The 14765-nt window shown below is 49.0% G+C and overlaps 2 protein-coding genes across 19 annotated transcripts in view; one reads left to right on the plus strand and one right to left on the minus strand.

Moving 5' to 3' along the window:
• Positions 1 to 11136, plus strand: part of LOC140499052 (acyl-CoA dehydrogenase family member 11-like) — a 29027-nt gene extending 17891 nt beyond the window's left edge. For 2 of the 6 annotated variants that reach the window (XM_072599998.1, XM_072600000.1), the window contains 8 exons: positions 623 to 717; positions 2613 to 2712; positions 3239 to 3379; positions 6469 to 6561; positions 6871 to 6978; positions 7491 to 7662; positions 8062 to 8128; positions 8680 to 9023. In XM_072599998.1, the coding sequence (XP_072456099.1) occupies positions 623 to 717; positions 2613 to 2712; positions 3239 to 3379; positions 6469 to 6561; positions 6871 to 6978; positions 7491 to 7662; positions 8062 to 8128; positions 8680 to 8848 (945 nt within the window). In that variant the 3' untranslated portion in view covers positions 8849 to 9023. The other 4 variants (XR_011965252.1, XM_072599999.1, XM_072600001.1 and 1 more) reach the window with 4 other exon arrangements.
• A 1374-nt stretch (positions 11137 to 12510) lies between these two features.
• MTMR3 (myotubularin related protein 3) overlaps positions 12511 to 14765 on the minus strand; it is a 200919-nt gene continuing 198664 nt past the window's right edge. For all 13 annotated transcript variants that reach the window (XM_072599995.1, XM_072599990.1, XM_072599997.1 and 10 more), the window contains one exon: positions 12511 to 14563. In XM_072599995.1, coding sequence (XP_072456096.1) covers positions 14392 to 14563 — 172 coding nt within the window. In that variant the 3' untranslated portion in view covers positions 12511 to 14391. The remainder of the gene's footprint in view (positions 14564 to 14765) is intronic.

The following is a 14765-nucleotide window of genomic DNA, read 5'->3' on the forward strand; positions in this document are numbered from 1 at the left end:
TCTGGGCTCAGACCCTTACTGGCTGTGTGACCCGAGGCAAGTCATTTCATTTCAGTCGGCCTCAGTTTCCTCAGCTGTAAAATGGGGATAATAACAGCACCTCACTCCTCTGATGGTTATGAGAATGAAATGAATAATGAAAAAATCGTTGCAAAGCGTTCAGCCCAGAGGAGGCTCTATGTAAATGTGAGCGATGAGGATGAGGATGATGGGTAGCATTTATTTATTGCTATAATAATAGGGAGAATTATTACAGCTAGTATTTATATGGCACTTTAATCATCATTACTATAGGCAGCATTTATGTGGTGTTTAATCAAGAGAATTACTATTATTGGAAGCATTTGCATAATGGTAACAGTAATTACTATAGCTAGTAATATACAGCTATATGTAGGGTGATCATAGTAAGAATTACTGTTAGAGTCAGCATTTATTGTACAGCGCTTCAAGGTCTGTAAGATGTTTTCCACATGATCATCTCACTTGGGCCAGGTTCCTTCTGTCCTTGTGGCCCCCCTGGGTTCAGGGTTGTAGCTGTGCCCACTCCCTGGCCCCTTGCTCTCAGTAGTAAGTGGGGAGCCTAAGAGCCCTTTGCTTATGGCAGCTGCCTTGCCCCCAGGTCTCCCAGGAGGGCCGGGGAGTGGCCACCATGGCCTACATGCTGACCATCACCAGGATATACAATGCCATAAGTGCCGTGGGCTTCATGAGGAGGTGACTGGGGGTGGGGGAGGGAGGGCAATAGAGGAGACTTAGTGACAGGGCAGGGAGGGGGAACTAAAGGTTTTTCCAAAGATCTCCGAGTCTCAGACAGGGACCTCAGTGGCTTCAGTACAACCCAGACCTGAACCGGCATCCCTTCGACTCCCCCGCCGCCCCCCCCCCCCCCCCCAGCCCTTAGACCTCAAAGGAATCAGAGAAGGAGATAAGGGACACAGGTGGACAAAAGTATTTAAAGAAACTCATTTTGTGGTGGGAGATAGGAGGATTCCCATTCTTTGGGGAAAGGCTGAATTAGTTGTGGGATATGAAATGTGATGAAATACTATTGTGCTATAAGAAATGATGAAGAAAAACTTGGGAAGACTCAGATGAACTGATGCAGTTCGAAGTAAGCAGAACCAGGAGAGCAGTCTATACAGTAACAGCACGTAAGGACACCATCCCCCCAAGTGGTCATCTGGCCCCTGCTTGCAGACAGACCCCCACTGAAAGGGGGCTCACCGTTTGTCAGGACAGGCTGACAAACTACAGGACCGTGAAGCCAAAATTTGTCTCCCCCCCAGTTTAAGATCCTCAGACCAGAGTTCATTGCCCTCCTAAGTCAGACAGATCCCTAATTCCTACCGTGTGACCTCAAGCATCCTGAAATTTTACAGCACAGACACTTGGAGACAGTTCTTCTGGGCCCCCTGGGTCTCTGCTTCTGCTGCACATGGCCTAGTCCTTCAATTGCATCTCATAGGAAAGGCCTCCAGGTCCTTGCCCATGCTGGTTCCCTCCTCCCTTGTCTTTCCTAGAACTGTGCCACCCAAACCTGAACTCAAGACCTTTGGGCAATCCTGACTCTCTCCCTGAGGCCACTGAGTGGCCAAAGGGGCAGGGGAGGACTGGGTCAAGGAAGAAAGGTGTCATGCAGATAGGGGATGACCAGTCTGGCAGCACAAGAGGCTCTTGGGCACAGGGAGGATTTTCAAGTCACTTTGGGGACCCCAAGGCCTGAGGCTGCTGAGTCTCACTATGTCTGATAACACACATGTTGATCCTCCTCCGTGGTTATGGGCTGGTAGCATCATTGTTATTTTCGTCCAATCCTGGACAGCTTTTTGTGACTCCTATGGGGGTTTCTTGGCAAAGATACTGGGGTGGTTTGCCATTAGGGCAAATGAAGGTTAAGTGACTTGTGCAGGGTCACTCAGCTAGTATCTGAGGCTGGATTTGAACTCAGGTTCACCTGACTCGAAGCCCAATTCTACGCACCTCTGACAGCTGATCGCATTACTGCCATTAAAGTGAGGAGGAAACCAAGGCACAGAGATATGGAGTAGCCCAACGTCACACAGGCACTTTCCTTACAATAGCCATGAGATAATACAAAGCAAATGTCATTGTCCCCATTTTACAGATGAGGAAACTCAGAGAGGTCGAAGGATTTGCCAGGGGTCGCACAGCTAGAAACTTAGGAAGTGGAAGTGCCTACATTCACATCCAACATTCTTTTTGCTATAGGCCATGGTCCGATAAAGTTTCCTTCTGGAGCTGGGCATCAGGAAAGGGGCATCAGGAAAGGAGAGAGCTCTAAGGCCAACCATCCCATTGTCCTTTTCCTGGATGGGACTCACAAAGCCTATTCATGAGTTCCATACATTCCACCTCTCTTCCACCCATTGATGGCCTGGGCCCATCTTGAGAAACTGACCCTACTCAAGAAGCCTCTCCCCCTCCTTCTGTCTGACCACCAGGAACTTGTCCTACTGTGGAGGAGACCACAATAGGACAACATTACCCATGTTTTAAGTTATTCCTTGTTGCTCAGAGTGGATGATGGGAAATATTGCCCTTCATATTGGGGGTGAAGAGAAGGAACCTGACTATATCTTCCTCCCCAGGGTGGTCACCATGGCCCGAGAGTATGCCACTCATAGGTTTGCATTTGGAAAGTTCATCAAAGACCACCCACTACACACTCAGACACTGGCCTGGATGGAGGTGAGAGTGGCCCCAACCCCACAGGTCTCTGCCTTTTAGGGTTAGGGTTAGGAGCAGAACACCTTCCAGGCAGCTCCCAGCCCCCGCCCAGCTGAGAGGGCACTCCCACTCCCAAAGAGGCAAGGATGGAGAGTCTTCACACCCCCATCCAAGCCATAGAATGTCAAGTCTCACTGACGTAGCAATGGAGGGCAACCCCAGTCCTGCTAGCCATACAGTTCTGGGAAAAATCAGTCTGTTGAGGCTCAGTTTCTTCATTTGAGATGAGATCCAATGCTTTTAAGGCCCTTTCCAGCGCTGAAAAAAGATACTTGATGTGTTCTCTGACGGAGGAGGGTGGAAAGCCAAAGTGGAATGGAAGAAGGGGGAGGAGAGCAAGCCAGAAATCAGCATTGTTGGATGGATCTTTCCCTGCTGACCCTCTGGGACGGGGCTAGTCCCATGCTGATCACGCAGGGAGACAGCCATCAGTTGGTCCAGCCAGGGCCCAGGTTGGCAGCCCACTCCCTCGTGTCTGGCCTGGCAGGTGCAGACTCGAGGTGGGTTCCTCTTGGTTATGGAGCTGGGCAGGTTGCTCGGCCTGGAGGAGACCAACTTGAGCAGCCCACAAGACTCTCAGCTCCTCCGTCTGCTGGCGTCTGTGACCAAACTTTATACTGGAAAGCAGGTGAGAATCCTGGATTCACCCTTAGGGCATGGCCTCATCTCCTGTTGCCCCAACCCTTCTCTCAGTCCAGAAGCAGTGTGACATGATGGGATAGGGCACGTCCTTGAAGCTCCAAGACCTGGGTTCAGTTTTTGGTTTTATCACGTAGCTATGTAACTATGGATAAAGTCACTTAGCCTCAGTCTCCTAATCTGTACACTGGGGGTGTGCATTATAAACTCTAACATGCTACATAAAGAGGAGGAGAGGAGCAAAGGGAACACGAATTTGTTAAGCACCTATTATAAATATTATCTCATCTGATCTTTACAATGACCCTGGGAGGTAGGTGCTATTATTAAACCCTTTTTACAGTTGAGGAAACTGAGGCAGACAGAGGTTAAGTAACTTGCCCATGGTCCCTCAGCTAGTAAGCGTCTGAGGTCAACTTTGAATTTGGATCTGGACTCCAGGCCCAGAGCTTTATCCAAGGCACCTCACTGGCTGCCTCACAGCTTGAGGATGGCGATTTGCTCTTTGTGAGGCCAGCAGGCCCCATAAAAGAGGATTTGAACACAGAAAGGTGGTGACCTGCCCTCAGAATCTCACTTTGAGAGGGCATCTAGTCCAAGCTACACCTGACAGGCAATGGCCTCAGCTACATCCCAGACAAATGAAGACAGTCGCTGCCGCCCCCTCCCCCCCCCAGTCCACCCCAGCAACGCGTGGCCACCGAGGTTCCATTTCTGTCTCCTTCCTCGCCTCGGGGAGTACACCTCCCTGTTTGCCATTTCTGTTCTCTTTTTCCCGTTTGAAAATGGCCCAACCGACAGAAGCAAAGGGAGGGTTATGCAGTTTGCCTTCTCTCCGTATTTATTGTCCCATCCACCCTGGAGCAATAGTTCCTTCCCTTCTTTGACCATTTCTTTTCCCAAAATAGCTTCAAACAAATAAAACAATCCTCATCTTTGTCACCAGCCTAGGCTCATTCTGAGTTTCCTTGTTGCTGTCACCATAACTCTGGCACTAGGTCATGGCCTTGGACTGATGCTTGGGGTCACCCAGCTAGGAAGAGTCCAAGGCCACATTCGAACTCATGTCTTCTTCACTCCAGGATTCAATCCACTGAGCCGACCAACTGCCTCCTTGCCTGTCACATATCAGGCACTTGATAAATGCTTATTGACTGACAGGATAACTAGCTTGGATATATACAGGCAGTTTTCTTCCTCTTCCTTCTTTTGTGTTTAAAGCTCTTTGGATTCCATCCTTGCACATACCCACACACACATGTATATGTAATATACATGTGTATATATATAGTAGACAATACATTTGTGTATATATAAACACACACACATTTGTAATATGCATGCACACATATTACATTATTCATATATTACATAATACCCTGACACAGATGTGACGTCTTATTACTTATGTTAGCCACATTTTATTCTTGTCAGCCTGTTTTATTTTAAGCTGCAATTCCTCAATCCAAATCCTGTTTTCAGACACCACCTATTCCATTCTGTCTCTCCCGAATCCTCTGCCCACTAAGGGCTGTGGTGAGGCGAACACACCTTCCAAGGTTTGCTGTCTTTCCCCAAACTTTCTCATCCCAGGCAGATGTTTTCTGTTTTCCTTCTGAAAGCAGCAACTTGTGCCAGCGCGAACCAGCTAAAGTGGAGATGACATTCCAAGTCTTTGTATCAAGGCCCTTAGAGTAGACAAGGTCTGGCACAGAGTGGACGCTAATTATATGATTGTTGACTCAGCACTAGAATCTCAAGCCCCTGGACTCTCAAGACTCTAGAATTTAGGACCGAGGCCTCTTTTCAGTTATATGTAGTTAGTTCTAAGTTTGCCAAAGTCTGTTGTGAACAGATGACCCGACTTCTTCAGGATGCTGGGCACTTTCAAGATCTGGAGAATCTTAGGATTGAGCCACCACAGGGGAGCTCCTTTCTCTCCACCATCCTTGGAGTACAGGGACTACTAGGACTTAGGATCCCCAGGTTTCATACTGATCCCGGCTGGTAACTCATTGTACAGCCCCCGGCTACGTTGTCTTCCCATTCTGAGCCTGCTTACTCCTCCGTCGAATAAGGAAGTTAGATTTGGACCTGGGTTCAGATTCTGACCGCTGCCTATTACTTATGCTAACTTGCTTCCCTCTGGGTCTCTGAGGGGACCTCTACAGATGCTTCCAACTTTCAATCTGTGATCGTGTGACCTTGGGCAAGTCATTACTCTCTGAGTCTTAGCTGTATCTGTAAAATGGGAATACAGTTATCGCTTCCACATCTTGGGCATTCAGGGTGTAGTATTCCCACAATCTGGAAAATCTGTGTAAAGTTTTTTGGGCTTCTCTTTGTACCAGAGAAGTCTGAATTTTTTTTCTTTTATGGGATGTTTACAGTACCTTATTACAAAATGTTTATAGTATACAATACTATACATACATTTTATGCATTTCTAAGTTTCTAAACATTTTCTGTGTCATCTGCTGGACTTCATATGTCATCTGCGGTTTCTGCAACACTCTGCAAAAATTCCCATTTAATTTCTTATGCTGACCCACAAAATAGCAAAACTGCGATGGGGAAAATGGTGATGTGAAAGGGCTAACTGCGATGTGGTGTAATGGAGAGTGCTGGACCTAGTGTTGTGAAGATGCGCCTTAATTTCAAGTTAAATTCCACTTTGAACATTTTGCTAGCCATGTAACCTTAGGCAAGTCACTAAACTTCTCTGGGCCCATTTCATCAACAGAAAAATGAGGGGCTTGAACCTTGTGCCCTCAAAGGTCTCTATCAGCTCTTAATCTAGGATCCTGTGACCTACTTCATAGCACTGTTTGCAGGAAAGCTATCAGCAACCTTTGGAGCACCCCTGATGACCTCTGGGATCCCTTTCAGTTCGGATAATCCCAGAATTCCTGGACCCAGCCCCCATCCCTACCCCCTTCCCTGCAGTAATCAAAACAATGACCCTAGACACCAAGAAGCACCCAGATGCATCTCATTGGCCCCCAGAAACATAGCGTCCAGAGCACAGGGTAGGATGGAGAAATTCAGCCTTTTTCCAGCCAGACCCTCTCTTCATAGGCAATGGCTGTCGTCTCAGAGGGTCTGGAATGCTTTGGTGGGCAGGGCTACATGGAGGACACAAACTTGGCAGGCATTCTTCGGGACACACAGGTAAGAGTCCCAAGACCAAGGACACCAGGCAGTAATTTCTGAGGACAGCAGCCGGCAGCCCTGTGCCAAAGTTCTCTGGGTTTGTTCAAATAGCCAGTGGCTCTTCTGTGTCCCTGACTCCCTAAACTCCAGCCCTTGGGTTGCACTCAGAGTCACAAGTGGGATGTCGGCACCAGTGGGACCGTAGGCAGCAGAGGGGTCTAATGGAGGGGGAAGGGAAGGTAATACAACTTAGACAGGAAACCTCCTTCACTGCTGAAGAGCCTAAGATTGGAGCAATAGGGGGAAGGGTTGTTCTCCTCTCTGCAGGTGCTGACCATTTGGGAGGGAACCACCAACATCCTTGCCTTGGACACCTTACGTGTCCTGGCCAAGAGCCAAGGGCAGGTGATGCGGGCCTTCGCAGCATCTGTACAGGTGAGGTGCTACTGGGAGTCATGATTCTCTGGGGCAGGGGATCTGCTATCCCCCGCGTAAAGATGTCCCAACTTCTATTCACAAAAGAAGTGCATGACCTGCCTGTGAGTGGAAGTCTGCAGACCTGGGGGGCTCCCCTGGGGCAGCTAGAGATGGTGAGAGCTCTGGATTTGGGATGAGAACTAGGGTTAATCTCAATGATGCCATTTCTTGGGATCATCTCCCTTCATGGGGTCTTCTTATCACCATATGTAAAATGCGGGTGACATCACTTCCCTTCTAGGGTTATGCAGATCATTGCTTCATGTTGAGGGTCCGAGTCTGCCACTCTGACAACCGTGAGAGCCTTACGGACCGTAGGCCTCTTTTGCAAGAGGGAGGCAATGGTGGTGAGACGCTCTGAGGCCATGCAGAGCAGGACTCCCCTGCTTGGTCCAAGAGCTAGCTGTCCAAGGGCAGGTTCTGATGGAGTCCATTAACAAGACTTATGCCCTGCTTGCTCTTTCCCCCAGGAGAAGGTGGTTTCTTCTTCCAATCACTCAGAGCTGGCCCCTTCTGTCCAGCGCCTGCTGGATGCCCTCAGGAGGCTGGCCTGGCAGGTGGAGAGGCTCCTAGGGCAGGACAATACCTCCATGGAAATGGAAGCCAGGGCCCTGGCCTATGCACTGGCCCGGATCTATATAGGTAGTTCCCTCCTTTCTTACACATGTGCCCATTTCAGTTGAGGAGGGCAGGATTCTGAGGTAGAGGAAGTATGGTATCCCTGGAAGAAAATGGCTTTGGAGGCAAAGACCTGGGTTCAAATCCCACCCCTACTCTTTTAACATTGGCCAAGTCAAAACCTCACTGAGCCTTGTTTCCTCTTTCATGAAATGGGAGGATCAAACAGTCACCCCTACGAATCCTCCCAATTCTATGACCTTACAAGACTCACTGGGCCTGTTTCCCCATCTGTGGACCTGGAGGATTTCCAGATGCCCTTTCAGCTGTACATGCCACAATCCTGTAGAACAGAATAGGAGCAGCATGTAATTCCTGCCTCTGTCCTTGCTTGTTGTCTCACTGAAGATGTCTTCTGTATAGGGGCACTTTTGGTAGAGCATGCAGCCTGGACAGAGGCTTCCCCTTCTGACATCTATGCTTCACAGAGGTAAAGAGGATCTTCATCCCCCAAGCTCAGTCAAGTTCCTGCCATAGAAGTCAAACCACATTTGCCCCCCAAACCAGCTCAAAACTCAGTGGAGCTTAATCTGGTGATAGGACTTCTTCCTCCTATCTTTCCCTGGGTCTGATCTTGGAAGTGCCGCACAGATTCACTCAGATAAGCCTTTTCCCTGTCCTTTCAAAAGAAACAGACTGTCCTATACCTAACACACACGTTACCTTGAATGCTCATACAGGGTATTTGTTTACTACATTTGGGAAACCCAGACAGGAGTGAAATCTGGAAATTTCCCAGAGTAAGTTCTGGGGAAGAGGTGAAAGATAAGCCTCATATACCTATTCCAAGTGGGCTTGGAACAGGAATGGTTTCTGTTCCATTCATTCTGTGCCATTTAGTTTGGGACTAACTTATCACTAATTTGGTAGGCCCATCGTCCAGAGGGAAATTTACTTCAAATAGGAGTTAGAAACAACGAGAGCAGCACCACCTTGGCCCTCATCGGAAACAGCTCGTAAGAGGTCCCCTCAATTGAAAAGGTTTTTTCCTAGGTGGTGTGAACAAGACCTCTGCCCCTTGGACACTGCTCAGCGAGCTGGCCGCTATGGGGCTGATGCCATTTGCAGAGACATAGCTCTGATCTATGAGGCAAGCCCTACTCTCAAAGGAGAGGCTGGTGCCCAGTCTTTCCTGCTAAGAGAAGACTAAACATGATGGAGACTCTGAAACAAAAGGGAAACAACGCTGACCCATGTTGAACACATCACATGCCCAAGGACCAGCATGGCTTAAGTATGTTGCATTCCCAATGTTCAGTAAGATACATATGTATATGTAATGTCACACGCATACATTTATGTACATATATATTGATTTGTTGTTATTCAGTTGTTTCAGTCATGTCCTACTCTTTGTGACCTCATCCGGGGTCTTCTTGGCAGAGATACTGGAGTGATTTGCCATTTTCTTCTCCAGTTCAGTTTACAGATAAGGAAATTGGGGCCAACAGAGTTAAGTGACTTCCCAGGGTCACACAGCTAGTAAATGGATGAGGCTGGATTTGTCTTCCTGACTCCAGGCCTGGTGGTCTGTCCTCTGCTACCTGGCTGCCATACACACACACACACAAACACACATACACATTCTAAAAATGTCACATAAAAATAGTCACATAAAAATGACACGGACTTTAAATGCCTCATAAGGAGACTCAGTAAAGATTGAGTGAGTGGTTTTATTTTTTATATGGCCACCATGGGATGTTTCCATTTTAATGTCAAACTTTGCTCTGGGGATTGAGATTTGATTTCTGGAAGGGATGGGAGCTGGAGGTGGTGGGGTTTGCCTTAAGGTAGTTTCTGGAAATAGAGCACTGAACCACGCTGACCTGGGACACTACTATTTGCTTTCTACCATAAACAAATGTTGAATGACCCCAGGACAGAACAAACAGAACCTTGACCAAGGAATTCCTAGAAGTCCCCTTCCCCAGCATAATGTGTTAGGGTCAGCAGGGTCTCTGGCAGCTTCCTCTTCCTGTGGGTCTTTGAGGGGAGACCGGATGATGGGGGCTTCTTTGTTCAAGTATGAGTTGGACTACATATAGCTAATGGCTTCTGAGAGCCCTTCAGTCTCCCATCGTGGGTGAGAGGGACCTGGGGGCACAGGGTGTAGAGTTGGGTTGAATCAGGAACATCTCAGTTCCCATTCTATCTCAGTCACTTGCTGTGTGACTCTGAGCTTCCCTTCTTAACTGCTCTGTGATCTGGCTTCCTCATCTGTAAAATGGGGATAATTACAGCACCTACTGCTTAGGGTCAAAATGAGGATAAAATGAGAGAACAAAACACTTTACAAATGTTAAAATGCTGTACAAATTCTATTATAATTGTTATTATTCCACGAACTGGTCAAGAGTCTGGGGACCCAATTTCTGGTCCCAGTTCTAAGTAGCTTTGTGACCTTGGGCAAGGTCATCCTGCCTTCCGTGGACGTGGAAGGGTTTGATACCTGCTGATTCTAGACGAAGCATCCCTCTCCCAAATGCTATCCTCTCAGCTCTGGCCAAGAGAGTATTTAGGATAATAAGCCACGTTCCTTTTGTACGAATGGGGTAATCTCGGTTCTTTATACCCCTTGCAATGGCAGAGGGATTTCAAAGGCTGATGTCCAGCCCCAGATTTTACAGAATAGAAAAAGACCAAAGAAAGGTCACTACCTTTGCATGGTCAGCTCTGTGTCTCTGCAATAATTAAGTGCTCCCTGTGGGAGACTGACCCTTACTCTCTAATGAAATGATTTCCTTCCCTGCTACGGAGCCTGAATCTGAATGGCTAAGCAATGTGCTGGCCCAGAAAGTTCACACGTCCAAAGGGTGAGGGCCCTGGTCATGCACAAAAATGACCAATTTATCAGGATTTCAATAGTCTCTGAGGCCAGAGCTGTCACAGCTGACAAGCACTGAAGGCTACAGCCACCAAATCCACCTTCGCCAAACATCATCAGAGCTGAACCACTTGTCAAGGTTGTCTTGTTAAAAAAACAAACCTTTCAAGTGATCTTGAAGCAATTACACATCACCTTTAATACCACCACCAAACTGCACTGCACTGAGCATACACCTGCTGCTGCCCCACCACCACCACCCACGGCCACTTCAAGAGCAGCTGATGGCCGACAGAAGTTGGGGGCATCAGCAGAAAGCCTCCATAGGTGGAATGCGACAGCCTTGGAGGCTCGAAATGGCCCTCCCTCCCCACAGCTGAGGGATGCTCAGGGTCAGGTGATGGTCCAGGATATGTCACTGGGCTGGACCAAAGTTCTCTCTGGTCATTGAACCATCTCTGGAGCCATCCTCTGGGCACCAGTGACTTGCACATACTATGACCTGGACTTTGCTCAACAAAGAAGCCATTAGGTTCTTGATGTGCTACAGCAAGATTTCCCTATTTTTACTCCTGTACTTGCAAGGTCAATAAAGACCAGGGTTAAAGTTATTGAATCCTATTTTGTAAACAGCCAAGCACTCTAGCCCAAAGTCTATTGCATTTTCTTAAGTCGGAAATTAAGTGACATGTCCTTTCAGGCCTGTTCCATGTTCAACAGGGACCTCAATACTTTCAAATGTTTCTAGTTATGGTCATGTAGGGACTTGATGCTGGAAATCCCTTCAGAAAGCTTTCATCTACTAAACAACTTCTGCAAAGAAAGCAGCTTTAGGGCTACTCTTCTGTGGCTGGGGGACAAAGCCTGGAAATCCTTAAAATATTCAATCTGAGGGAGACAAAGGGCAGAAAAGTGCCTATCCCCAAGTTAAGCAGCATCTAGCAGAGCTGCTTTCCCTGGAGGGTGACACAATCAGGCCCCACACAGCTCTTTGTCCTCAAGCAGAGAATGAGCCACCTCGAGCATCCTCCACATGCTCTCTGCCCCCTAAACAGGTCATCCCACCAGTACTGACTCACTGCTTTTCGGAATGTGGTAAGACTCAATTATGAAAGGGACCAGGAACCAACCGGTAGGTTCCAGGTTTGCCATTTGATGGGCTCCCACTTGGTGGGTCCAACAGGAGCTCGTTTCTTCTCATGAGACACTGAGGCTTGGAATTCATAGCTTCTTCCCTAACAGGTCCACCTTTTGCCTCCCAAAGGTCAAAGGCCTGGATGCTTGGGCTCTCAAGTGTCCTGTGCTCTGGGGACAGGTTAAGTCCAAGCGCCTCAAATGATCACAACGCATTGGTGAGAGCCTTCTTGAGGAAGTGAGGCTCTCCCTTGGGGGATAGGAGTCTGCTTGAGAACACGGGGCACTAGACAGTGAGATCCTGGAGGATAAAAGGACAACCCAACAAAGGGATTTTCCTGTGTTTACAATACTGGTCACCACATATCAGTGATTAGAGAAGGAAGAAGGGAGAAAGTCATGTAGGGGAACTCACAGATCTTGGACCCTGCCATTACCTTGCAGCTTAAGGAAGGTGAGTGAGGTCCTCTTGCTCAGCCAGGGGCTGACTCAGGAGATACCAGAAATGGAGAGCGGATTTCCTGTTGTCCCGAGCACTCTCCTTCCTTGTCATTACCACTCCCCCGCAATGGTAGTGGGTGGGAAGGACGCTGGCACTGGGCTGTGAATCTGGGGAATCAGTCCTGAACTCAGATGATAAAGCCCCCATCCCGGCTTTGAGATCACAAGGTGCTCGGATTAAGGAGCCCAGAGGTGCAGGGGGAGTCTGAATTCTTTGGGACAAAGTGCCAGAGGGGGCAGATTCTAGGCGGCGCTTTCAACAGCGTCTATGGAAGACTTACTGGGAGGATGGAAAAAGGAGGAGGCGACGAACCAAAGGGAAAGGAAACTTTACAAGTGTCAGCAAACGCTGCCGTGTGGAACGCTAGACTTTATTCGCTTTTATTTATATATTTAACAATTCTAAAGTATTTACTTCTGCTTTGACAAAAAAATGAAAAATAGAGGAGCACGGCCCCCTCTGTAAGAGAGGAGGGTGATATGTACAGCCACGGAGAGCGACAGTTCCTCCTTTACATACAAAGAAAAATGATAATAAAAAAGTGCTTCATTGATCAAAAACAAGGGGGAGGGCCTACGAGCTGCAAGCATTTATTCACACTGTACATCAGACCCAAGAAACCCGTATCAGAACCTTTGGAGAACCCTCCTTACTCACAGCCCCCACAAGTGGGGGGGCCCACCTCCGGCTTCCTGGAGGCTAGCTCGGAGGCACCCCTGCCACAGACAGGCCCCAAGGGGGTTCTGCTGGAGCTTCTGGGCATTTTCTGGGATAAGTGCTGGAAAGAGGCCCCCGAAGGCCCTGGCAAACCCCAAGTGAGGAGCAGGCCCTCGGCATCGGCCCCAATCTCAGAGCTCCTGCCGACATTTCTACCCTGTTACCTGTTAACAGCTTTGAGTCCAACAAAGCATGGTCCTCCATCCCGAGGGAGGGAGAGCCTGTGGGTGCAAAACATGGATACCAAGACAAACCACCACACACAACCCTTGGCCTCTCTCCACCTCTCTGTTCCTACTTCCTGTGTCCCTTCTCCCCAAAAACCTCCTGTCCAAGTCCCAGGCAGTTTCCCTAGTGATACAAGGGCAGCTCCTCCAAACGGATTTTGCTGCTGCTGAGAAGCCAAAAATGGCACCTGATGGAGGTCCCACACAGGGCCCCTTTTTGTGCTGATGATTGAGGTCAAGCCCAGCCCATTCTCCAAGGAAAAGGGGAATGGGAAGTTTGGTTTCCATTCTTGGAGGCTTGTACTTTCAGAGGCTGATTTCACCCTGGAGGGGAGATCATGATTATTTTGGGGGTAAGAGGAAAGGAAGCTGGGGCCTTTTGGAACCCTGAGTCCTGATTTCCCTGTGTTGGCCATGACTGTGTGTGAATGGGCAGCCCCAGTGGTGGCTCCCTGCTCTGAAGGGAGGTGGCCATTGAGAAGTTGCAGACTTGGCCACCATCCTTTGGTTGGCTTGTGTGGGAGCAGGTTGGCCACTGTCAGTGAGAAGACGGGTCCTACATTCTGGGTCAATGTACAACAAATCACTCAGGGAGAGTGGAAAAATCTGCTCATCTGTTAGGCCTCCTCACTGTGTCTGCAAGCTTAGGAGTCAAAATGGGACTCTCCTCAGCCAAGTGCCAGGTTTTAGCCATGAGGACAACCCAGAGAGAGCTGCCTGAGTACACAAGTGGGCTTCTGGGCTCCCCAGCAGCCAAGGGAGGCTAATGCAGCCCAGGCCAACAACAAGAGAAGGTGGGATGAATGGGTTCTCCTGGGGCCAAAGCTCCCCATTTCTTCTAGCAGCAAAGATTTCCCCAAACAGCACTATCTTGTTTGGTACAATGAGGAGTGACTGAAAATACCAGCAAGGGCACTCTGCACACTGCCTCTGGTCTTGGCTCCTGCTTCCTGATTCCAAACTAAGCCAACTCTGCAGTACAGACCAGCAGTGGGGAAGCTAAGAGCAGCAGGGTCCTGATCCTAAGCCTCACCCCCTTTGTAACCTCCAGTTATCTAGCAAAACCAAAGCCCAAACACAAATCAGAGGGTGGAGAGGCAGAGAGGGGAAGGAGAAAAGGGGAGATATCCTCCACCCCAGCGAAGATGCCCTAGAGTTCTGTCCCTCGCCCCCCACTCCAAAGTGCATGGGCCACAGGACCTTCTCTGGGTACCCCATGTGTGCGGGGCTCCCCAAGGGGGAGCTGGCCTGGCCCCTGACCCACTCGTCCCCGACAGGCAGAAGCTTCAGTTTGAAGTGGCAGCAATGGGTTTCTCCAGTTCGAGGTCCAGGCTGGAGCTTGTGGGGTGCAGGCTGTTATAGCAAGACTTGCAGACTCGACTGGGCTCAAAAAGCTGCTGGCTGGGAACCGGCACCTTCTGGTTGCAGCAGCTGGAGCAGAAAACATTCCCACAATTCCTTGAATTGGGAAGGGGGAGACAAAAGAAAGAAGTGACATCAGTAATGATGGCTGGGCGTGGAAGAAAGCAGAACCCAAAAGCAGCACACTCCCCTTGGACTCTGGGGGAGCTGCTGAGCTGAGGAGACAGGAAGTGGTGGCACCAACACCCCATGGCACCAAGCTGAAGGGGCAGACGCTGGCTGAGGGCATCTGGAGGAT

This window comes from Notamacropus eugenii, chromosome 4 (genome assembly GCF_028372415.1).
Source record: "Notamacropus eugenii isolate mMacEug1 chromosome 4, mMacEug1.pri_v2, whole genome shotgun sequence".
Taxonomy (NCBI): Eukaryota; Metazoa; Chordata; class Mammalia; order Diprotodontia; family Macropodidae; genus Notamacropus; species Notamacropus eugenii.